Raw genomic sequence first — 26,067 nt, 5'->3', positions numbered from 1 at the left:
CTGTCCAAGTAACTCTTCAGAGTTTTATATTCCGCATTCCTCTTCAAAAGTCTTTATGGCTTGTCTTTCATGTGTTGGCCCCTGTCACGTGGAGCAGAGTTGAGTTGTAGGGCCTTTCAGTTCACTTTCCCCCTTGACCAAATTAAAGAGGGTGAAAAACACCTCAAGTTTTTTGATCACCTTTGAAAAAGCAGAAAAGTATGCTTCAGTTATTGCAAGATCCTTCCTGACTGTAAAGCAGCCAAAAGCCATTTTATACAGCACAAATGGAGGCTGCCTTGCTGGCAACAAAACTGCAGGTAATGTTAATTTTAGAGCCTCAAAATACCAGGCATAAAGTAAAGCTATATTTAGCCAAGTTCCCCAAGTCAGTATTGCCTGTGGTGACAAATCTTTTATGTAGTGCTGCATGTTCAGGACACATCCAGACATGCGTGGATGTCTGGTTGCCCAGGGACAACTAGCAGCAGTGCACCTTGCGCCACAGCTACTTGTCCCCAGGGAATGTCTGTGACACACACTTTGGCGCCTGGCACTTTCGCTGGGGTGGCAGTAGGAGAGGCTGGGGCCATCACAGCACTGGCCCCAGCAGCCTTACCTGGAGTCCTGGGACCTCCCGGGGTTGCAGCCACAGAGATCCTGCCGGGCCGACCCTGGCCAGCAGCTGCAGTGCGGCTTCAGATGTCCCAGCTCCGCTTTTTAGCAGCGCATGCTGCCTGAGCATACGCTGCGCCAGTTTTCTTTTCTTGCATTCTTTTTGACCCCTGGATATTCAGGGGTCAAAAAAAAAATGTGGGGAAAAAAGCCTGATGCAGTGCACGCTTGGGCAGCATGTCCTTGGAGCGCGGAGAAGACCAGACTGTGTGGTATGTGGCACTGCAAACATGTTTAAGGCGCCACATACTGTATGACTGCGCTTGTCTGGACGCGCCCTCAGTGGTGCCTTTAAGAACACTTTTTTTAACACTTGAAATAGAGTTGACAGCTGGAAACTCATGTCTAGTTTGTTCAGCAACCCAATTACACCAAACAGATAAAGTGCAGAACACTTGCATCACTGGGAAGTACTAAAAAATACATTTTTTCTTTGTTCCTGACAGTAGAAAAATGGACTATGATCAACTCTCAATATTTCTTGTAAATCACTAACAACCCTTAATACTCAACTTTTTAACTGAAAATACTGGTTGGGACCTGGTGAACAATCTATGGGCAAATTGCTGATCTATGGCTTCCCAGTCTACTGACAGTCCATGGATCACAGTTTGGGAGCCACTGGCTTAAAAATACATTCAAGTTTTCCTATAGGTTTTGTTTTGTAATACTGAAACTGTCCTCTGAGCTATTGGCAGTCCTTGTCATCAAGGCCACGTCCATCTCATTTCTTCTATACTTTCAATGAAGCTTTAGTTCAGAATGTGTCCAAGAAATATTTTGGCCTCCAAAAAAAATCTAGCCATGTTGTCCTGTATGTATGATGTCCATGAATATCTTCAGTTTTAAAATCTGAAATTTTAGTAGTTTGGACACTGAGCCAGATTCTATTCCACCGATTGGGTACATGAGTGGATTTTGTGATTCTGTTTTACCCTTTTTGCATCTCTGAACAAAGTTTAATACAAAAGGTGAGTGGGTGGTTGTTTTCCTCCACTTCACTTCTTTTTTATCACCAAGTCTTAAGGGTGAAGTGATGGCATTTTACAATTAGATGAATTAATGTAGTGGGGCTTAACCTTCTGGCCTCATGGGCTAGATGAGTGGTGCAGGTCCTGTCCATGGGCTGGATCCAAAGCAGTGTCAATCTACACGTGTGATCTGGCATGCTGCCCTGACCCCTTGAGCTGGATTTGGCTGCATGCTGGTTTGACCCCACATGGTGGCCCCACCATGCACTGGTGTAGTCCACCACACAGGACCATGTAATTCCAACATGAAGGCTATGAGGCTCCCAATGAGTCTAGAAATTTGACCTCAGAGCAATGGCAATTAATGCTGCTACTACTCCCCACCACCAAATTTTTGGATTTGTGGGGAGACCCACAGACCAGAAAACATGGCTTCATGGGCTAAAGGTTAAGCACCACTACATTAATGGATCATCATTAGAGATCTGAACAGGGTCAAATAGAATCATCTTAGATTCCTACATCCACTTAGGTGCCTGGTAGGTGAAATAGTATCTGGCCCCATGCCTGTCTTTCATGGTAATGCCAACCAGTGAGTGTATTTTGACTGGAAAGAAATCCTTTGCTGTTGCCTTTGGAATACATCTGAACTTGAATTAGTTCTCCAGTTAAGTTAAACATTTTCAATTAAACTTAGCAGAACTTAGCACTGCTGCAGCGGTGAGGGGGATGGATTTAGGATGACCCTCCAATAATTCAATTCTATACATGGAAAATTATAACTAATTTATAAATTTTCCATATTTAGAATCGGATTGTTGGGGGGTGATCTTAAATTCAGAGTTTGATTTGGGTAGATATGTTAATAGCACGTATTAATTTCAATACTTTTATATTTCTTTCAGTTACGATTACAGCATGAGTTTGTGGCAGTATTTTTTGCTCTCTTGCTCTTGGATTAGTTATATGAGATCATTCCTGTTAATTTCTAGAAGATTTATTTTTACAGTGATAAACTATTTTAGCAGTAATTATGCAGGATTAGAAGGGAAGATGGAGAGGATGATGAAGGATTCTTACTTGTCTTGGGGAAATAAAAAAAAAAAGGCATGGTGCAGTCAAAAAGGGGAATGTGCAGCTATACCACTGCACCCCTTCTGGATCTGCCCCTGTATAGCAGTCTGCAGTAGGGCATCTAAGTATGAATCCGTGTCAATAAATGCAAATATGAGAGCATTGACCTTAAATTTTGTTCTTGTTGTGGGAAAAGTTAAGGGCATATTTAAAATATTTAGGTACTGAATATGTCTTGTATTGATTAAGTTGGGTACACAGTATATTATTACTTTTAAAAAGATTTTGTTATGTATAGTAGTTCCTATTGTTTTAAGCTGAAACAATATTGTATGTCCTAATGATAGCTTTTCCTTTCAATATGCTAATTCTGGCATATATGTTCATTACAGAATATGAAATTGTGAAAGCATATGAAGTAGATCAGAATGGGGATTACATAACACATGAAATCACACATCACGAAAGAAGAAAGAGGTCAACTACAAATACAGAAATTGACTCTCTTCATCTACGACTCCATGGATTTGGTCATGACTTCCACATGGATCTTAAGACTTCTAAAAACCTAATGGCACCGGGATTTATAATACAGACACTGGGGAAGAGTGGAACTAAATCAGTACAATCTTACCCACCACAGGACTTTTGTTTTTATCAAGGTTTCTTACGATCGCACAAGAACTCATCAGTAGCACTTTCAACATGCAAAGGCTTGGTAAGTAAAGACCTAGAAGGCATGCTTACTGTTAACTAGGGCTGTTTTGAAAGAACACAGGATAGTTATTGCAATGAAAAATATTAACGTTTTGTTAGTGAAGTTTACAAAAAGATTCAGATACCGAGATCAGACAAAAATTTAGTGTCAGTTCCTGTCATAAGGATTCACACTTAAAAAAACTTTCACAACTAATTATGTAAGTCATCATAAAAACATTGGAAAATAGGACTGGATGGGATTTCAGGGGTATGTACAAGTGTTACATTGAGATCAGCCTAACTATGGCTTAAATTGCCCAAACAGTGGTGCACCTGATTTATGGTGGTTCACCTAGAAGAAGAAGTAAGTTTAGATCTATTAAAGGCTGACCTGGCAAATGCCCATATGCATTCATAACACAGCCCCAAGGCTGGGAAAGTGCAGCTACTTGCCCCAGCCCCAGGACTGTGCTGTTCCTACCCCTTGACCCTGACCAGGCTACTTTTAGTCCCCTGACTATCTCCTTTGGACTGGGCAACCCACCCTTGACTTAGCAGCCCACCCTGCAAACCTGCCAGCCCCTCACCACAAGTGGGGGCTGTGCATGTCACTCTTGGGAGTGGCAAACACCTGAACATGCCACTCCCGGGTTAAGTTTAGGTAGCTTAAAGTAAGATGTGTAAACCTAAACTGGCTGCATCAAATGGTACCTCAAGAGGTCATCTAGTCCAACTTTTGTACTTAAGGTAGACTCATATGTTTCTTAACTATCTCAGACAAATGATTATTCAATATGCACTTAAACTTTCCATCAGTGGGATTCCACAACTTATCAATATAATCTTTTTGAATGCTGTTTGGATTATACTCCCCTCATCCCTCTCCCTCCAGTATTGTATTGTTGATTCCTATTCAATATAAATCCCATGTCCTTTTCTGCGGTGCAATGGTTTAACCAATTGTTTCCTATTTTGCATTTTTGCATTCTACATACAGGATTTTGAACTTCCCCTTACTGAATTCATGCTATTTATTTCATACCTTTTTCTAATTTAATTCCTAATTCTAGACTAGGAAGTATCTGCTATCTTCCCCTCGTCCCAACTGGTGCCACCAACAAATTTACTAAGTGTACACTTACTTCTTTCCCTTAAATGAAAATACCAAACAATATTGGACCTAGGGCAATTTGGATCCAGGACAAACCTTTGAAAAATGTCCATATAATACCCCCTCCCAATTTAAAATTGAGCTGTTAATAACTGCTCTTTGAGAATAGTTCTCCATTCAGTTATGTAACCAACTTAGGGGTATCTTATGTAGTGTCATCTAGACGATTTCCTTAGCTTACATTTAAAAACATCATTGGAGACAGAGTAAAAAACCTACTAAAACAGGTATATCACATCACTGCTCCCTCTCCCCTGCTATTCACAAGGCCTTTCTACTTGTCATTGGAGAAAACTGGGTTGAGTAGGCATGAATTGCTCTTGACAAATCCATGCTGACTATTCTTTATCTCCTTGTTTTCTTCTAGGGGCTTACAAACTGATTTCTTTATAATTATGCTCCAGTATCTTTTTAGGAATTGAAATTAAACTGTCTGTTCTGCAGTTCCTTGGGTCCTTCTCCCTTCCCTGCCCCCTTCCCCACACCCTTTTTTCCTTAAGAAAAAAAGATGAAAGAGAGTTTTTCCCTCTTTCTAGTCTTCTGGGACTTCACACAGGATTCAGGAATTTTTGAAGATAAGTTCATTTTTGGGTACATCTACACATGCCATTAAGCTGAGTGTAGTTTGCACTAGAGATTATCATGGCACCTTAATGGCACGTGTAGATGCTCAAACTGCTGCAGTCCAGGGCGCACAAGCAGATGCTGTGCCCAGGACCGCAACAGTTTGAGCCAGTATGGAGCAGCCCCAGGCTGGCTTGCGGATGGGGGTTCAGTCTTGGATTCTTGGAGGTGGTGTCAGGTGGCAGAGGGGCTGCCTGGGACATGAGAGTGCCCCAGTGTGTGGAGCCCTGTGTCTGGGCAGCAGAAAGGAGTCTGGCCCCTTGTTGCCTGTTCTGACCGGGTACAATGTATGCCTGGGTCAGTGTTTACATGTGTCCCTGACAGTGCTATCTTATGGCAGTGAAAACTAGTTTGCTGAGGACTAATAGCATTGTACATGTAGACTTTGGTTTTTTACACTGTAGAAAATTAGTCTACTATGTAGTAAAGTGCATGTGTGGATGCACTCTCTGTATAATAACTTCATCCTTGACTGCACTAGGATTATCCAGACCTATTGATTTGAAAGCATCTAGCTTATCAAAATTATCTTCAATTTTTTTTTCTTCTTTAGGCTCTATCCTTGTTAACTATTTTCAGCTGATAGCTGCCCTTTTTGTGAAGGTTGATGTTAAAAAAAGGCTCTTTTGTTGCTATATTTCTGTATTATTCTCTTAAATGTGTCACTAAGGTTAAGTACAAATACAGTTTCATAGTTGCATAGTTGTTAGGGTCGGAGGGGACCTGAGCAGATCATCAAGTCTGACCCCCTGCAATGGCAGGAAAGAGTACCGGGGTCAAATGACCCCAGCAAGGTAAGGTTTTTTTAAGGTTCTCTGTAAGGTTCTTTTTAATTTCTAAGTAATTGAAGAGCCTGTTATTTAGCTAGGCAGGCATCTTGCTACACCTCCCTCACATTAAGATAGCCTGCTCTTGTGTGTTTAATATTCTCTCTATAAGAAACAACCAAATCTCCTCCCCATTTTTCCCTAAGATGTGCCTTTTAGGGGTTTCTGCTGCCAGTTCTCTAAGTTTGTGAAAGTTGCTTGTCTGAAGTCCAATGTTTCTATTCTGATTGTTCTCCTTTTTTCCTTGCCTTAGGATAAGAACTTTGTTATTTTATATTTACTGTCATCCAAGTTGCTGTCCATCTTCGCATTCTCAACCAATTCTTCCCATTCATGAGCAGCAGACTGAGATGGATTTTCCCCAGCGCTGGTTGGGTTGTACCAAAAACTTGTCTCCTAACAATCCAAGAAGTTGCCGATCTATCTGTATGCAGCTGTTGCTGTCCCATCAGATATCACTGAAACTGAAGTCTCACATAACCACCAAGCCCTGTGGATTGTCTGGATAGTTCTGTTAGTAATTAAAAAAAACAAACAACCTTAGCCAGTTCTTTATCCTGATGTATGGTATTGTCCTCATGGTGTTCCCCTTTATGTTAACCCAGGGCTGTCTAACTTGTAAGCAGCTAGGGGCTATGCTAGTGCAGCCTTGGGTCCCTGGACTGCATCTCACCCCATCCCATATCTGTACTGTGTGCACAGGCAGCACCTACCACTCTGGCTACACCAGCAGCTGGACCTATAGAGGGAACAGTGGCTGGTTAGGAGCTAGGAGAGGTGAAAGGCACATGTTAAGCTTTCATGGGCCATCGGTTGGATAGCCCTGCCTTATCCCAGAGCCTTTCAAAAGGTTAATCTCCCACTTTGTTTTAGATCAAATTCTAAGTATCTTCAGAATGCAGAATAAAGGCCGTGTCCCATATTACACTTAGCACTTTTTACTGGTAGAACACGTGGTCATTCACATTTTTAATACATGCTAAGTGCGCTCACATTGTAGCAGTTGCACAAAAAGTTGTAAGGCATATCTCCATATCATATTAAGTAAACATGTTCAGCTATTGTCAGACTGCTTCACAAAGATAATATGAACAATTTGCAGTCCTCACCCAGCTGTATGTGATATCAGCCAGGGATCCCTCTGCTGCATCATGTCTCCAAGTGGGACAAAGAAAGCCATGCATGTCAGGAGGAAGGATCCTGGATCTTTTACTTGTTCAGTTCCTACAGGTTCAAGTTGAAAGCTGACTGCCTTCAGCCCCAGAGAGTCCCAAGGCTGGGACTCAGCAATCTGTGTGTATGTTAGAGATCATAGGAGACATTACCATGAGACTGCTTGGAACACATTCTAACTTTAATATTGCAGAGATTTAACACACCCTGGGTTTGTCTACACAAGAGACTTTACTGCACAGAACCTGTAAATAGAGCATGTGTAGACACTGACCAGGAACATTTTGGTCCTAGTCAGCCACACCAGCTGGAGCCCGGACCTGGCACTGCTGAGCTCCTGTCTCCCCGCAGGGTTCGCCTCTTCCTCCTGCTGTCCTGGCACTGCAGGGCTCCCGGCCCCTCACAGGAGTGGGGAGCTGAGCAGTAGGTCTGTGCAAGTTGGAAGCAATCTAATTTGGCTTTGGATCTGGAGCTCTGGACTAGGTTTCTGCTTCGATCCAGCTGAAGCAACTCCGAAGGAGATCCGGCCATAGGGTATAATGGGGAATCAATGAAATATCTATAACTTGGTTGTTTTTTGTCTGATTTGGATGAAACTTGTAGGGGTGGTAGTCTCTGCTAAGAGTGTGAAGTTTGTCAAGTTTCAAGAAGATTGGTGCATGGGTTTGGGGGAAACTGTGCTCCAAATTCTTGAAAGCAAAACTCATGTCACGTCTGCGTGTTACACCACAGGGGGGTGAAAACTGCAGGGATGGTAGCCCCTGGTGAGGGATGGTGGCTCCTGCTGTGCCCACAAAGCCTGATAGCTGTCAAGGAGATCTGTGCAGGGGGTTCTGGGGCCCTGCACCTCTAGCTGCTGGCAGGCAAAACTCGTGCCATGGGTGCTTGTGCAACTGACTGTCTCTTGTCTTGGGCCAGTTGATTGTCTGTATTGATTCTTTCCTTTCTTTAGTCTCTGGTTTTGTAGGTGTTAATTGATGGTAATTAACTGGTTATATTAGCTAGGTACTGTGTATTGAGCTGGACCCTGAGTGAATCATGATTGACTGGTAACTGGTAACACAGTAGCTTAGCAGCCAGGCCTGCCCTACTGTCTCCCATGCCTCAAGACAGACACAGTTGCACAAACACCCATGTCATGAGTTTTGCCTGTCAGCAGTGTGCAGGAATACCATCATGCCCAACTGTGTCCAGATTGACTTGATGTATACTCCAGCCAGGGGTCCTGGTGTATGATGATCTGTGTCCACTGCAGCTTCATCCGCCAGCTGCACCTATCTCCATGACAGCTGGCAGGCTTCATGGCTGCAGCAGGGGCCACCATCCCTGCAGCTTTCACCCTGCTGTGCTTTCACACACAGTGTCACCCACGTCATGAGTTTTGCTTGTCCACAGCTTGTGGTACAGTTTCCCCCAAGCCCCTTCACCGATCTTCTTGAAACTTGGCAATCTTTGTGGCCTCTTCAGGAGCCACCACCCCTGGAGGTTTCACCCCCCTGTATTGTAACACACAGACGTGACATGAGGTTTGCTTTCAATAATTTGGGGTGTAGTTCCCCCCAAGCCCCTGCACTGATATTCTTGTTTTTCTTTCAAGAATTTGGGGTGCAGTTCCCCCCAAGCCCCTGCATTGATCTTCTTGAAACATGGCATAATTCATGCTCCCAGCAGAGGCTACAATCCCTACAAGTGTCATCCAAATCAAACAAAAAACAACGAAGTTATAGATATTTAATTTTTTCCCTATTATACCCTATGGCTGGATCTCCGAAGCGACTCCAAAGCTTTTCCAAAGCACTTTGGAAGCTCCAAACTGCTTCGGAAGGCCTAAAGAAGCCAGCACTTTGATCCGGACATGCTGGTTTGGACGCCAAAGTGTCTGAAGCTTCTCTGGATCTGAAGCTATGTTCGAAGTCTTGCACAGCCCTACTGAGCAGCTCTGGGACTGGTTAGCTCTTGCTTTCCTGCTCACCTAGGGGTTGGTGGGGAGCTCTCCTGCCCAGCTGGGGGCTTTCTGCCAGCTGCCACATTGGCTGGTCAGAGCAGGGGGCTGGGAAACAGCTGAGGGGGAGGGGACACTTTCCCAGCTTTGGGGCATGGGATGGGAAACAGCTGCCCCCCACCCTCCTGGAGTCCAGGCCTGATTGTCCCCTGCTAGGCTGGAGCTGGCACAGAGGGGAGCCTAGAGCCCCCCTGGGCTGCCATGTGACAGGAGAGCAGAGCAGGAGTATCCCTGCACTGAACTGCTCTAGAGCAGGAGCAAATTTGCTCCAGATTGGTGCAGATGTAGACATGCTCTCCTGGAAAGCTTACTTTCTGTACATTAATTGCACGTGTTGATGTACCCACTGTCTCATTCATCAAGGTCCTAATACCTCATCCTTTCTGCCCTTCCTGAGCAAGCTATACCCATCCACATCAATATTCCTGTTGTGTGAGTTGTCCCACCTAATCTCAGTTATCTCAATTAGATTGTAATTGTGTGTACTAAGCCTTCCCATTCTTCATGCTGAAACTTCTTGCATTAGTATATGGTTGACAGACTGCTCTGCTAATTTCTGCTTTTTCCTTACATGATGTTCCATCATCTTATTTTTATACCATTTCCATACTAATGATATGATATTTCATCTGTTTGTTGGGAACTAGACTGAGAAGAATTTTTTTCCACCGGCCATGTGTACCCTAGGAATAGTGGTGGTTTTTCATTCCATAATATGGGGAAATCTTGGGTTTATCTTGACTTGCAAATGCACATTAAGACTGAAGCTTTCCTTGTGTAAACTAGAGGCACTTTTACATGTGCCCCTACACATTCTGCTTAGAAGATGTTGGAGCATACTCAATTAATTGAGTCTGCTGAGCATTCCAGTTAGAAAGCATCCTATATAAAGCATCCTGTGCTTCAAAATGCTGGTGGAGGTGCTTTAACGAAAACTCCTCAAACAAGCTTTAGTTAAAATGCCCCTGCCACTATTTTGAAATGTGGGATGCTAAATACACAAGATGCTGCATGTGTTTTAATTAAAGTGGCCCCCAAGAGACACAATGAACCCCTCTCCCTGCCCACCCAAAAGCACGAGTAAGGGCACCCTAGGATTTTAACATATATTGGTTAACATGTTAAATTCATCTCCCCCACCTCCTCACCCCAACTTCTGGGATTTTCAGAAGCACTCTAATTCCTCTCAGTCTGTATCCCTGGGAATTTGGGGCCAGATTCTATACCACGTATTAGGTGCATAACTGGATTTAGGCACCTGAGTGTGATTCTCTTCTTCTCTGCTTGAAAAACAGTTAATCTAAGAGGTTGGAGGGGATCCCTCCTCCTTGCTGCTTTTTTATGACTCAGTGTTAAAGGTAAGGTGATGGTGTGCATTAATAGATTTTCATGGACTTGAAGAAAGTGGAATAAAATTGCACTTAAGGGAGCTGAGACCTGCCAGGATATTTCTGAAAATCCCACAGGGGGTACCTATTTGCATCCTCATCTGCATAAATATCTTTAAAAATCTGGCTCTTGCATCCCTTGAGCAAGGTCATGAAGGAGACTGAATCCTAGTCAGCTAAATCTCAGGTTGGTGCCCAAGCCACCAGACCATATCTCCTTCAGCGTGACTTACCTTAACTAAATTTCAACTAATAAACGTAAGAGGAAAGGATGAATTATTTGAAGAGAACAATTCTATATGACCAAATACTGCATTAGAGGATGATTATGTATTCTCCAGGTATATTTGTGTCACAGTGCATTTGTGCCTGTGAAAATTAGGATATATTACAATGTTACTTGGTACTATTGTGTTTTATGTAAATAATCATACTGGAGGTTTATGTTAACTCTGAATTTTCTGTCCCAGTCTCGGTAACCCATTTCCAGTCTTGGGAATTTGTGTCTTGGTCCATACTGTCCCCTTTATGCAGGAAAGCTTTACTGAGGATGTCTGCAAAATCTCAGTACCTTTCCAGTTAAATCATACCTGGAGACCCACTTTCTCTGTGGTAATTATAGGAAGTATCTAACTCCATCCTCTTATCTATTTACTTTAGTGATAAATCAGCTCACTTAAGTGAAGAAATAAATGGAATGTTGGGAAGGAAAAGTGTAAAGACATTAGCATTAAACCTGAAAATCGGTATCTGGAGGGAGAGGATCTTGCAATTTCATTTAAAATAATTCCATGATGGCTGCAGTATAAAAGCAGCAGGAAACACTTATGTTAATAGGCTTGAGCACTTCACTCACATTTGGTCTGATCAGGCTGCTAGGGGAAAAAAATCTGGTACTTCCTTAAGTTTACTTTTTGGAATGCTTAAATTGTACAAAATCCTTCCTTACTCATGTGCCTCAACAGTGTCTGTTCTGAGGAAGCCATTCCTTTTGTGGGTACCTTTTTTGTTTTGAACAGAGCTAGACTTTGATCTTATTAGTTTTCTTTAAGAGATTTTTCGCAGTTTGAATAGCTGTCTTTGTCACCACCTTACTAAATGGGCATTTTCATAGGGGAGGCAATAAGCTCATAGTGCTGCCTTAGCAAATTTATGCATTTCTGCTTCTGAGAATTAGAATCTATTGCAAATAATTTGAATCTGCTACTCTGTGCCTTGCTATTGTACTTTAAATAGGTCATCAAAATTCTACTATTTATGTCAACTTAAAATTTCTAGAGCTTGAAACAGTAATCAATAAACACTGAGGAATTTTCTTAGACAAATTAAAGTCTCCATAGGGAAGTAGCAGCTGAACAAAGCTCTAAGAACAAAACCATTCTCAGTGCTGGGTGTAGCACATTCGTTGTTGCACAGAAGCAAGCCAGGTCCAGATCCATAAAAGGATGTAAGCACTATTGCCATGTCCAGACAAGCACAGACATTTGGTTCCCCAGAGACAACCAGCAGTGGCACTGCTAGTTGTCCCCAGAGAATGCCTGTGCTGTGCACCAGGATACCTTGGGTGGGATAAGGGAGGCTGGGGCCATCAACTATCCTGGCCCCAGCAGCCTTACCTAGGGTCCTGGGGGCTGGGGAAGCTGCAGTCATATTGCTCCTGCAGCTTGGAGGGTGGCTGGCAGTTGGGGTGTGGCTCCGGTTGGCCAGGCTCCAGGTTTGGATAGCGTGTGCTGCCTCCAAATGCGCCAGCCTACTTTTTTTTGACCTCTGAATCTCTAGGAATCAACCCCCCACTCCTATGTTGCAAGGTTGCAGCATAGAAAATGCCTGAATGTGCACTGTGTAGCACCACAAATGGATCTGTGGCACCACATACCAAATGGCCGCGCATGTCTAGATGTAGCTTATTGGTGCCTATACACGTGCTCTGACGTGTTCTAATTAGAATGTGTTGGAGCAGACTTCATTAATTGAGTGTGTGCTGCATTCTAATAAGAGTGCTGTAGCATTGCCGCAGCATCATGTGTATGAGCCCCCATAGCCGCTGGATTGCTTTCTAGGTATCCAGTCACATAGGCTAGGTACAGTTATTTAAAATGCCCAAGGCAGAATCAGTCTAAATTACATGGTTTTCTGTAGGCACTGTAGTTTAGATTGGTAGCAAACAGAACTCATGTTCACCTTTTGATGTGGGCTGGGAGGAGGGCACAAATCTTAGATTGGGTTTGCCATTTTTAAACTAGTCTATTTGTGCTGAACTGTTCTGTTATGGTATAGTCTGGATTTGTGTACTGAACTTCTGTTATGGGAATAGACTGGTTTACTATCACTTATACCGGTAAAAGCCTAATATCTGTATCTGGCCATAGTTGAATCCTCAGTTCTGGGTAAGGCATCTAGGCTCCTTGTACACTGCATGGGGAGAATTAGGCACTTCAGAATAGAGTAACAATGAATTTGCTGAACAGGAAGCCACTTAAACCTGGCCAAAAGGTAACTCTGAAGACAAGGGTCTGAAGTTCCAGGGAAGGTGAGGATTTAGGTGCCTTAGGTGCCATAATGCTGATATGATGGAGAGGTGCCTCCCTTTATTTGGCATTCCCTGATTAGAGACTTTTGTAGAAGGTAAGCCCTTGTTCCTGTTGCCCCACAAGCAGAGTTGGGGTCGGGGTCACTTTCCTTTTAGAAGCTGGCTGGAGTAGGAGTAGAACAACTTCTAGGAGGAGAAGTGATAGTGGCCAAAATCTGAGATACCTTTCGATTTAAGACACCTCCAAGGTGAGGAAGCAGGTGAGTGAAAGTTTTGGGGATTGAAATTTTAGACTCAGGTACCTAGATGCAGTCTTTTTAATTCTTTTTGTGCCTCTGGGCTCCAGGAATGTAGTAAATCAGAAAGCACCCATTGGTTTGGTTCTCAGCCAACAGAATGAAGAGGATTCTCAAGACTTTTTTTATTAAATGTATTTTAAAATCTATTTATCCCAGTAGGTTGGCTGGATCAGAAACCTTACATTGTTCAGAGTAATAATGAAAGTTTAAGTGTCACCAAACAGCTCCCTTTTCTCTCTTTTACAAGTGTGAGTTATGATCTATGCCTGAATTAATTTTGTACCATGTTCAGAGTAGATGGCAGGCAATACATTGTATTTTTCTTTTCCTTATCCATATGCCTCCCTGTTTTAGTTTTAAAAACAAAAATGCTTCTTTTGGAAGCTTGGTTTAAATGAGGAAATAATGTACATATTGAAATAAACTTCTAGCAAATTTACTGTTTGGGAGAATGAAAGTATGACAGTCACTTACTACTAAAAGGTTAGGCAAATCTGGTTTTGTTTGATTTTGTTAATTTGGAATTCAGTTGTTTTTTGACTGCAACATTGAATTTCATGTAGATTAAAATGCTCACTTTGTGGGTGCAAAAGTGATAGGCATTTTAAAATTGTTTATGCTTCTTCAGATAGAAAATGATTGTTTAAGAACACTTGAACACATTATATGCAAGTTGAAATCGAAGTCAATTGCTTTTGGGGCAAGTAGAGTTATTGGTGTCATGTGTCTGAGAATGGAGGAACCTCAGTTGTTGAGTTTATGTTTTTCGCTGAAGAATTTCATTGTCTTGGATTAGCATTAAAAGAGTGCTGTAAGAGTTTCTTAGTAAGACACTGGGAATATATACTCATTAGTATCCCATATGGCCTGTGTGAGCTGAAACTGCCAAAGAACAGTGCCATGTTGTTAAAGCCTGGGTATACAATTATTCATTGTGAATAAAACAGTGTTGCCAGAGAGTATTTGGCAGTCTAGATTTTATTTGACCTAGTGGGAGTCTACAGATACTGACTAAAATAGTAACTACAAGAAAAGCAGGGAAAGGAAGATGTGGTGATTCATCTTATGATAATTCTGTTTCAGCTCCAGGGGTGGGTTTTGGAGGGGGTAGGGGGTGTAGCGGTGCATTTGCACCCCTCTTTGATTCCTGGTCCACCAAAAGTTTAAAACTAACTGCTGGTCAGCAGCAGCTGCATTTCTGTTTGGGGAGCAGTAAGAGACTCAAGTTGACTTTATGGCTCAGTATTATCTATCTGAATCCTTTTAAACACTTCATTCCACATCTGTTAACAACCCTCTCTCCTTTTTAATGGTCTTGATGTTCCACTAATTGAGCTATCCTTTCTTTAGCAATTCTTCTGTCTGTTATCTGCTGCCAATAATGTAGGTCCTATTTGCATGTTGCAGACTCATTTTAACTTTAGCTAAAAACATTAGCTTAGGTGAACATTAACTCAGGTGTGGAGAAAACTTTTAGTGATGTACTAGATACAGTGCCCAGGTGCTCAGGAAGACTAGATTCTGTTTTATGAATCTGAAAAAGAGATGAACATTTATCTCTAATGATTACAGGACTAATAAAACAGCATCTTTTGATTATTTTGCCTAGTTTGTTGTGCCTTTTATATCTAATAACAAATAAATGAACATTCCAATATATTTATGTTTGTTTTTACTTCAATTTTAAATAGAATAATATAGCCCTAGGTCCCTAGCATATCAGTAAAATATCTAATTTCTTTTTAACTGCAGAAGAATGTGTTGTAGTATATGGGTGGATGCACCATATCATCTGCACCCCCTTTTCAAAATCCTAGACCTGCCCATGTCCAGCTCCATCACTGGACAGCATGACATTTAGCTTGAGTAGCATTGATATGATTCAGCTATTGAGTTGCTGTGAACATGTTGAAAACTAATTTGTGATACCAAATGAATGATAATACATATGGGTGAAATCCTTCTTTAAGCATTCAGGTAATAGTAATTGAAGGTTAGTACCTGCATTTTTAACCAGGTCAAACGCATGGGAATGCAGGTAACCAACCATCTTTCTTTTAACCCATGTTCAGTCCCTAAAGCTGCCTTCTTGGGGGGTATGATGCTAGAATTGATTTATCAGTCTTTAGGCTTCTACTAGGCTGAGTCACAGTTACGGATGAGCAATTGCACTGGGTGGGACTAACACCATGACTTGGGATGAGCCCCAAACTTTTCCTCCTTTTCTTCCTCCATCACAGATCCCATTGACCATGGGTGCATCCCTTTACATTATCTGTCACTGCTACTGCTCCACCTAATAGAAGGGGATGCTAAAGAGCACTCAGATTGGCTCACTCTGCCCAGTGAGAATAGAGCCAGTCTGAGTGGCAGTGAGAGGTAATGTGGTGTCAAGGCACTGGGGTAGCAGTGCTCACTCTGCCTCATGTGCTTGGGGTGGTGGGGGAAGCAAGGTGCTTTGCATAGCCTTTTAATTCTTATGGCCTCTCTGGGGATTGCCACCTTGTAGTGGTTGAGAGGCTTGCATATTCCAATGATCCTGAGAGCAAGGCTGTTGGGAGCTTCATGTTCCTGGTAGGGTCATCCACAGTGGCAAGGTTGAGGGAGAAGTTCTTGACTAAGAGCGATCCAAGAAGATCTCAACAACAGGCCAGGCAGAAGAAAAGTGTAACCCCCTTTTCAGTGGCTGTGAAGGCAGATGAAGGCTGCAGCAGATCAGGGGTCTCCAATCATTTTGGATTTCATGTCATTGGACTTAGATTCCTATCTGCCAAGGACCATGTGTTTGTTGGCCTGTGACAACATCCTCACGCTAAAAGAAGTCACACAAAGGCATCTTCCTTATGGGAATTATAAATCTCCTCTGCACAACAGGAAAGTCCTATGGCAAGCAGGAAGTGGCAACGGGGACAGGACTGTGAAATCTGGAAGTTCCTATTTATGGACTGGTACGTAGGTGGTGGGTGTTTGCTTCAGCTGACCTGTTCGTGGACAGAGGCAGTAAGAGCAGTTTGGCAGCTGCACCCACAACTGAGCAGTCCTATTTAGGATCCACTCTGCTCACCCCACATGCGGAGTGGGCTAGAAAAGGTGCCCCAAACATAGTCTGTCTCGATCAGGTCCTGATTGGATAACCACATCCAGTGGGATTGTTTCTATATGATCACAAAGAAACAAAAATGATTTTTGGAACCTGGAACGTACAAACCTTAATGGACTACACAAATAGTGATTGCCATGAGTGAAGGACAGCAATCATCTCTCGTGAACTGAGGAAGTTCAACATCAACATTGCTGCCCTATCTGAAACTTGATGTGCTGGAGAAGGACATCTGAAAGAAGAGGGTGAAGGATACACCTTCTTTTGGAGAGGGAGAGCAGAAGACGAGCCACAGACACATGGAGTTGGTTTCGCCGTCAAAAACAAACTTGTGAACCAACTCTCAGAATTCCCAATTGGCATTAATGAATGCCTCATAACTCTCTGTCTGAAACTCGCTAAAAAACATCAGGTGACAATTGTGAGTGCATATGCCTCAACTCTCAATACTGATGAGATCATGAAGGAGAACTTCTATTCACAGCCTGACACCATCCTCTCAAATATCCCAAGGGAAGATAAGATCATGCTTCTGGAGATTTTAATGCCAGAGTGGGAAGAGACTCAAAACTTTGGAATTGTACTATTGGAAAAGAAGATGTTGGAAATTCAAATGCTAACAGGATCCTTGTCCTGACACAGTGCACAGAACATGGACTTGTCCTCAAAAATATCCTGTTCCATCAAAGGAACAAGTTCAAAACATCCTGGAAACACCCTAGATCAAAACCCTGGGATTTGATTGACTACATGATTGTTCAGACTTGTGATTGGCAGGATGTCCTGATTATGAGAGCCATGACTAGCACTGATGACTGTTGGACTGACCAACGCCTCATCCATTCCTGCATATCCATCAGGATTGTTCCTAAACAAAGAATGCAAAGGAAACGGATCAGGCGCAAGTTAAACATCAAGTGCTTGAAGGACCCACTCAAGCAGAGAGAATTCCAGCAACTCCTGAATGAGACGCTACCAACAGAGCACCAGAAGGAGTCGAGGAGTACTGGATGGGACTCAAGACAGTTGTTCTCTCATCCTGTGAAAATACCATAGGATACAAGACCAGGAAACATCAAGACTGGTTTGATGAAAATGATACTAAAATTCAAGGTCCCATCGACAGGAAATGGAAAGCTTTCTGTGCCTAGCAGAATGACATCAAATCTGCCATCAAGAAAAATGCACTCCAACAACCAAAATCAGAGGTGAAGAGAACACGAGAACTGAAGAATGAGTGGTGGATTTAGAAATCAAAAGATATCCAACATTTTGCTGACATCTGTGACACTCATGGCTTCTTCAGTGCTGCCAAAGCTTTCTACGGCCCTAGCACTCAAGGCCTTAATCCTCTAAAATCAAAGGATAGAACAACACTCCTGAAAGGCAGCAAATCCATCAACGCTCGCTGGAAAGAACGTTTCTAGGATCTTCTGAATTGTGACTCAGTTTTCAATGAAGCTAAGATCAACAACTTTCCACAAAAAGCAATCAGAGAAGACCTCAGTTTGCCACCTATCCCAGCAGAGGTCGAGAATGCCATCAGGAAAATGAAGAATAACAAGGCAGCTGGTGTTGACAGAATATGTGCAGCAATTTTCAGAGGAGGAGAAGAACAACTAAAGTGTCAGCTTCATGTCCTCATCCTTAAAATCTGGAACAAGGAAGAAATCCCAGCTGACCTAAGCAATGCCTTGATTGTTACTGTTTTCAAGAAGGGAGACAGAGCTGACTGCGGAAACTACCAAGGCATCTCATTGTTGGCCACTGCTGAGAAAATCATCGCCCGTATCCTCGCTAACTGCCTGCTCCCACTTGCAGAAGAAATTCTTTCAGAATCTCAAAGTGACTTCAGAACATCTCGAGGAATTGTGGACATGATCTTTACAGCATGTCAAATCCAGGAGAAGTGTTGTGAGCAAAATCAACCTATTTGCCCTTCATCAACCTCTCTAAAGTCTTCGACTCTGTAAACAGTAAAGCCCTATGGAAAATCCTGTCCAAAATTGGCTGCCCAAACAAGTTCATCAGTGTTCTGAGACATCTCCATGACAACGTGTCAACAAAGGTTCTCAGCAATGGGAATCAAACAGAATCATTTGAGGTGAAAGCTGGAGTGAACCAAGGTTGCGTCATCATTCCAACTTTCTTTTCCATCGTCATCGCTACCATAATGTACCCCATTGACACAAAGCTCCCACCTGGAATTGAAATTGTGTATAGGATAGATGGAAGACTCTTCAACCTCAACAGACTCAAGTCCAAAACAAAGACCATGACAACATCCATAATGGAGCTCCGTTATGTGGATGACAATGCTGTCATTGCTAAATCTGAAATGGACCTCCAAAACATTCTTAGTGTATTCTTGGAAGTTTACAGGAGTATTAGCCTAACTCTAAACATAAGGAAAATGCAAGTCCTTTACCAACCTGCTCCAAATGGAGAAACAACCTCCATGCACTTGCACATGGTGTCCACTGCCTGATCCCCTCCTCCCTCCCCCCCAGCCCCTTGCAGGCTGGAACTCTGGCATCCTGAAGGGAAAACCCACTGATTTCAGAGAAAAGCCATGTTTTTCTCCTTAAAATAAGAAAATCCATGTTTTACCATGTTTTTCTGTGGTGAATGGAAAACCCAGATCCCTGGTTATTAGTTTTACATACCACCATTCTGGACAAAGGCTCAGGGCAGCTTGCAGGAGAAAAGTTACAATAACTATGCACTCCCATGTATATTTTTCCTTCAATACACAAGTAGTTAAGTGTCCTAAGCAGGGAAGTGCCCTCATCCTCTGAAGAATATAGAGTAATGAAATAGGTTCAACTGTATCACTTTTCCTACAATTTGATGAGACATTTTCTAATGGGAGAAATACAATTAAAAAAGTGAAACTGATTGCTTCCTTTATAGTAAAATGAATGAAAGGTAGCGGGGAACCATGACAATGTTCATAATAAGCAGTTGGTGGGCTTCCAAATTCCTTTAAAATTGAAAATATATGTATATATATAAAATTGTGTTTAGCTGATATCTATGTATATTTAGCAGTGTTTCATTTTAATTGTGGAAAAACGTGATTTTTTTTAAGTCAGAGAATTTGCAATATTTTATCAGATAATTTGCAATTTTTTGAAGAGAGAAAACCAGGATCCCCAAATAAGTAAATGAGTTGTTTCAGCACTGTCCTATCCACCAAGCAGTCTGTTTTATACATAACTAAAAATATATATCCTTGAACAGATGCCTCATTTTACAGCCCTGTTCCTGATCTCATGTGTATGCAAGTTAAGAGTACTCCACTGAACTAATATAATTACTGATCTACATCAGGGTTGGGCTCTGCCTTCCAGGCTAGAAGACTGAATTATCTGTTTGTGTTTGATAGACTCTTTTTGCTAAACTTTTTTTTCCATTTTACCAGAATCTATCTTGCTTGACCTACACAACCCAACACAAAAGTTACGTGGCTTATTTTAATGTTATATATAGTTACTTTGGTAAAGGTAATGCTCTGTTGAATTTTCTACAGTATCTGTTTCAAAGTGGCAGTACTCCTTCAGTGGATAACTTGGAACCTTCTTTCCTTTATCAGGTAGTTATAGAAGATGTTAAATGTTCATTTAGCTCTGATGAGGTTAGGGTATCAAGGAGAAGGTGGTGATGAAACTGGAAAATGGTAGAAAGAAGGCAACTAAATTTAAAAAAATGTGAAAATGACCAGATAAAGCAAGGACAATTATTTTTAGAGACTAATATGAATATATTAAACTATTTTTGTCATTGTTTTGATTTATATGTGGCACATATGAGCAGTGATATGGAGGAGGGGGGAGGTAAAAAAATGGAGAGAAATTGCCTGACCACAGCTTGTGTTTTGCAAGCAGTGAACATGATGAACAACAAGCCTAGTGCAATGAGAAGGAGAGAGACAGTAAATGTTAGGGATGCATGATGACTGTAGTGGGACCCGAGTCAAAGGGCTACATCAGGGTGGGCCTGGGTGCTGCACTTTCAATGGGCATTTTGTCCCCTTATTTCTATATGCCATCTGCCACAACTTGATATAAATATATAAGATATCAGGAGGTGGTATGGAGCTCACTGAGATGGGTACAGGTGTTAGTGTCTTGCAATATTCTGTGGAGCTTTGCCTCCCCTACACCCCACCCATTTCCATTCACGTGTTCCACTGAAGATTGGGATAGGTGCCTGGCCTTCCTAGGTGCCTGACTTCACATGATGGGCAGAAAGGTCCATTGGGAAAAGACAACCATGTGGCTTGGGACTGACATGAGTTGGTTGAATCCTGGGATTATGTGAGGGTTTGCAGCCAACGGCATCTCAGCTGTGTAGAAACAAATAAACCAATACGATGTAAATTGCTGTGTCTGCTTCAGGCCTCACCTTGACCTTGCAGTATTCAGCTGACTTCTCTTCAGGAGTGTAACATATTGAGGTCCCAGGGATGGCTATGACACCCCCTGGTGGCTCTGCACCCATGCCTCCTCTGCCTCTGGAGTGCCTTTCTGTCTCTCCTGCCATGCCTTGATGGTATAATAATAAAAAAGGGAGGCTGCCCACAGGCCTTTGAGTGGTCCCAGTTTCTCCAAACTCCTGTTGGGATTCTCTGACACCTCACTAGGCCTCACTGGTCCTCAGGCCCCTTACTGGGCCTCACTCCATAGCTGTGCCACCCGGGGCGCCTCAAGCCTTTAGGGCTAATTGAGTGGCTCCAAATCCTTCCCTAAACCGTGTCCCATGCCTCACAGGTGTTATGATAACATTGCTCCTTCTGTTGGGGCCTCAGCCTCCTTGGCCTCCATCCTTTTAATCTCGCTAGGCCTTCTAGCCTAGGCCTGCTGCATCGGACCTGGCTTTGAGGCACTAGCTTCAATCTATTACTTTCAGACACTGGGCCCTGGCCCTTTTGTGGCTGTGCCTCTCTTGAGCACTGGGCCTCTGGCCCTTACCTCTTTGTGCTCCTACACTTTGCCCCTCTCTGGGCTGAACAACAGGTTGGGTCTCAAGCTTGCCCATGGCATGGCTCAAGGCAGTTGCATGCCTCTAGGCCACTAATGGGACCTCTTTAGTTTCCCCTCACAGTTCCAACCCAAACCACTGGATTAAGCAGTGACATAAGCCATATGCTCCTGGGCTATAACATAAACATACAACAGAAGCAGCCCTCTGCCCCTTTATGAGAGTCAACTTTCTTTATCTTCCAGCGGGTATACCTTCCAGCCCGGGGCTATACCCTAGCCTATATACTCGGTCCCCTTAGCTCTCAGACCCTCTGGTCCTGGCTCAGCCCTTCCCTGGTAACATGGAACACTGGTAGGCATCTCAATTCCTCTAGGGGCTAACATCAAAAACAAAGGCCACTTGCCTGTACACCAGCTTTTCTCTGCCCAGGGAATGTGCCTCTGTTCCCAGGCCTGCAGAGTTGTTTAGCTCCATCAAGGTCCCCTTAGGAGCCCTGCAGCCAGGAGCTCCTTACCTTGTAGCTGCTGGGAAAGAGACTGCCTGACCCATGTAGGCTCTGGGCTTATATAGCTCAAGCCTGAGCCCTCTTCTGATCAGGTGAGTCCCTCATTAGCTCCCCCCGACACCTGCAAGCAACCTCTTAGGCTGGTTGTTCTCTTAAAGGAGCAGAGACATCCCAGTGCTCTGCTGCATGGGAATTGAAGATCTTCAGGGTTTGCCTCCTGTTGTAAGCCTAGTTCAAACAGGTGTCTGAAAAATTGTTGAGCCAAACCCTTCAGGTAGCTTGGGGCCATGGGTATTACAAACCCCTATGAAGTCCCTGTGGGTATCTGCCCTCCAGTGTATGCAGGCTGGTTAGGATCCTGCTCAGGGAGTTGGGGTCAAGCTGGCCTCAGGTTAGATGCCCTTGGCTCTGGTGGAGGGAAGTGACATGGTCCTATGACAGTGCTTCCCTATCTCTGGGGTTGGCATTGCCCTATAAAGGAAATTCCAGGATGGCCTGGGAAAACCTGGACCCTGCCTACCCCAATGTGCCCTGTGGCCTCTGCCAAGTGCTGAGAGCCCTTGTGGGAGCTCATCATTGCCTGCAGCTGCAGCCTCCAGCCTCTAGGAAGTGCCAAGTAGGCCAACTGCTTGTTCTCCTCCCAGGCTGGGCTCTGGGCCCAGGTGGATTCTGGTGTTCAGCTCTCAGCCCTGCCTGAGGGACAGGGCAATGGGGAGCGTGTTGCCCACTATCTATGCTGTCAGCTTGAAGGCTTGCCACTCTTTGTGGGGACAGTGCAGGGGTCCACAGACTGTGGGGCATTCTGGCTGCCATCGCCTCAGTAAGTGCAGGGCCTGGCTGGGTCCCTACTACATGATCAATTTTTGTTGATGCTGAGATTCCAAATTCTTAATATTTTGAGCTATTTTCTCTCTCAGTTACTTTCTAAAGGATCACCTTGATGTTGGATAATCTGGTACATTCTACCCTGTGGTATCTTAAGTGAAAGTTGGGTTCACATAAGTTAGTTCTTCCACGTAGGGCCTTGGGGTCTGTACTTAATATACACTATAGTGCTCTTAGTACTTGGCTGTGGATAATACTGGTTGACTTCTTTTCTCCTTATAGGAAACTTCAGTTTTATCATATAGCTTTAACCATTATTTTGTTTCCCCTGGGTGTTCCTTCTTAAGGCTGCTGATCCTCACATTTGCCACAGTATTTTGGGGGCTTTGCCAGGATCTTCTGTTTACTATTTCCAGATCTGAAGCAGACGGAGCGTAATCCAGCTCCCTTTGGATCTACTGCAAACATCTGAGATAGCAGACGCCCTGTAAAGCCTTGTGTCTGATTGTTAGCAAAAGCTCAGGGTTTCAATATTGTAACACACTTTAACTTAGTGGATCCTTTTAAAACCAGTACCCTAACACTGAATGAATAAGATAATAGCTCCTGGTTCTGTGCACTGAACTTTCCCTTACTCTACTCTTTTTTTTGGAAGTGTGCATTGGAATAAAGACATATATGGAAATATCTCCAGCAAGTTCCTTTGTTTGTTGCTAATTGCTTTCAGCAAATGTAGATATGTTAAAAGTAATTTAGCCAGCATTGTTTATTGTTCACTCTATACTTACTGGAAAATAATATTTAATGGATTACCCCCTTTAATTGAAAATAAAGGTAATTATACTCAAATAATAGATATGGGGTGAGGGATAGAATAACATTTCTCCTTAGGTGCTCATTGCACAAGTAATAACAATCCTGTATTCATTTTACTAAGCCCTGTCCATACCAATGAAGAATCTGTGCAGGGGAGAGGTTGAAGATTAAAAATGGTGGTGGTGGGGGAGGAACCATTTACAAAGCAGAAGGAAATATGACAGTCTTAGAGTCTAGAATATGAATAAAGAGGTTTCAGAATGTTGTTTTTCCTTTTATCTCTCAACTTTAAATATACTGAGTGTAAGATTTGATAAATGCCCAAGAGCCCTCATTGACTGTGCTTTAAAATTTATGATCCCTAAATGGGAAAAAAAGTATCAGCAATGTCTACTAAAGACTTTTTAGTTTTGTGATGGATTTCTCTCCTGACATCATTACAGAATGAGTATTCTTTGTTCATAATGTATGCACAATTGAAAAGAAAAACATATTTTTAATTTCACCATTGAAGCGTATATATATGGTATGTTACTTTTCAAACTGAAGAATTTTTATGAAGATTAAATTGTCAGCCTTTGCCTTCTTTACAGACATAGTTGTAGTTGTAGTAGCACATATGATCTGATTCTTAAACAAGTCATTTTTGTTTTTGTCTTACGTTTATAGTGTTACAAGGTTTTTGTTTGTGAAGAGGTATTCTTTAATGTATCTATGTATTTTTTTAATGATTTTCTTTTTTGGGGGGAGGGTTGTACTCCTGTATCTTAACATTTCTAGAAATTTATTTGAACCCAACTGCATGCACAGAGAAAGGCTTTACTATTGAACAGAATAAGGTAATCTAAAACAACATTTCAAGACTGAGGTGTTAGTAAGTGTTTTTAGTGACATGGCCTGCTATTGACTTCATTTACCACATTTTCTTGAACCCAAGATGAGGTTTTTCTCTGTTGCCAATTGACAAGGGAGGGGAGTCTTGTCTTAGATTTGAATGCCAGTTTGAGATAGGCAGTGGCTCTACTCCAGCTGCAGCCCTGGGCTCAGGGTCAAAGCCAGATCTGAGCTGCTAACTGCCCCCGGCCAGGGTGGCTTATGTGGCAGGGAGGAGACATGCAGTGCAGGGAGTGTGAAGGAAAAGGTGAATGTGAGGCAGGCAGTGGAGGAGTGTGCAGGGATGTCCATAAAGCTTGCCCCACATGCTGCTTACCTCTGGTTCCAGCTCCAGCTTCTCTGACCTGGGAGCTGGAGACAGAACTGTCATCCAGAAGGGGTGGGGGAAGCAGGCAATGCAGGAGAGTGGGGCAGACTGGGGGGGAGTTGTAAGGCAGGGGTGGGGCAGGCACTGGGGACAGGGAACAGGTGGGCAGGCAGAGGCATGAGGGGTGGCTGAGGGTAAGGGGGAACAGATGATAGGGGCCAGACGCAGGAGGTAAAGTGGGCCAGGTGGAGGGGGTGCACCACAGTCACATAAAATTAGAATAGAATTCAAAGCACTTAGGAGGACTGAGTTTCATGCATGTCTGTGTTTTTTTCTTTTGGAGAGGAAATAGTTTGGTTGACCCAACTTGTGAGAAGTCATAGAATCATAGAAAATTAGGGTTGGAAGAGACCTCAGGAAGCCATGTAGTCCAAGCCCCTGCTCAAAGCAGGACCAGCCCCAGCTATCCCCATCATCTCAGCCAAGCCTTTGTCTACCCAAGTTTTAAAAACCTCCAAGGATGGACCTCTCTGGGTAGCTTCTGACAGTGCTTTACTACCCTCCCAGTAAGAAAGATTTTTCCTGATATCTAATATCTTCCCTTGCTGAAACTTGAGACCATTACTCTTTGTTGTGTCATCTGTCTCCACTGAGAACAGTTAAGCTCTAGCTCCATCCTCTTTGGGACCACCATTCAGGTAGCTGAAGGCTGTTATTAAATTTTTATGTCCAGCCTCAGTCCTCTCTTCTCCAGACTAAATAGCCCCAGTTTCCTCAGCCTCTTCTCATGAATCATGTGCACCAGCCCCCTATTTTCATTGTCCTATGGAGAACTATCTCCACTTTGTCCACATCCTTTCTCTACTGGGGGGCACCAAAACTGGACATAGTACTTCAGATGTGGCCTTGCCAGTGCCGAGTAGAGGGAGATAATCACTGCTCTCGATCTGCTGGCAACACTCCTACTAATGCAGCCCAGTATGCTGTTAGCCTTCTTGGCAAGAAGGGCACACTGTTGTCTCATATTCAGTGTACTGGTCATCATAACCCCCAGATCCTTTTCTGCAGAGCTCCTCATTAGCCCCCAGTCCCCAGTCTCTACCAATGCATGGGATTGTTCCGTCCTAAGAGTGGGACCTTGCACTTTTTGAACTTCATGACATTTCTTTTGGTCCAATCCTCCAGTTACTCTAGGTTTCTGAATACTTGCCCTACCCTCCAG

General features: G+C 43.1%; 1 protein-coding gene across 1 annotated transcript in view; it reads left to right on the top strand.

Moving 5' to 3' along the window:
• ADAMTS16 (ADAM metallopeptidase with thrombospondin type 1 motif 16) overlaps positions 1 to 26,067 on the top strand; it is a 185,039-nt gene that overhangs the window by 7,683 nt on the left and 151,289 nt on the right. Inside the window, exon 3 of the mRNA XM_090039162.1 lies at positions 3,092 to 3,417. Within this exon, the coding sequence (XP_089895288.1) occupies positions 3,092 to 3,417 (326 nt within the window). The remainder of the gene's footprint in view (positions 1 to 3,091; positions 3,418 to 26,067) is intronic.

This window comes from Crocodylus siamensis, chromosome 3 (genome assembly GCF_052110815.1).
Source record: "Crocodylus siamensis isolate JL-2025a chromosome 3, ASM5211081v1, whole genome shotgun sequence".
Taxonomy (NCBI): domain Eukaryota; kingdom Metazoa; phylum Chordata; order Crocodylia; family Crocodylidae; genus Crocodylus; species Crocodylus siamensis.
The sequence above is the reverse complement of the archived record's forward strand: the minus strand, read 5'-3'. Positions and strand labels throughout refer to the sequence as shown.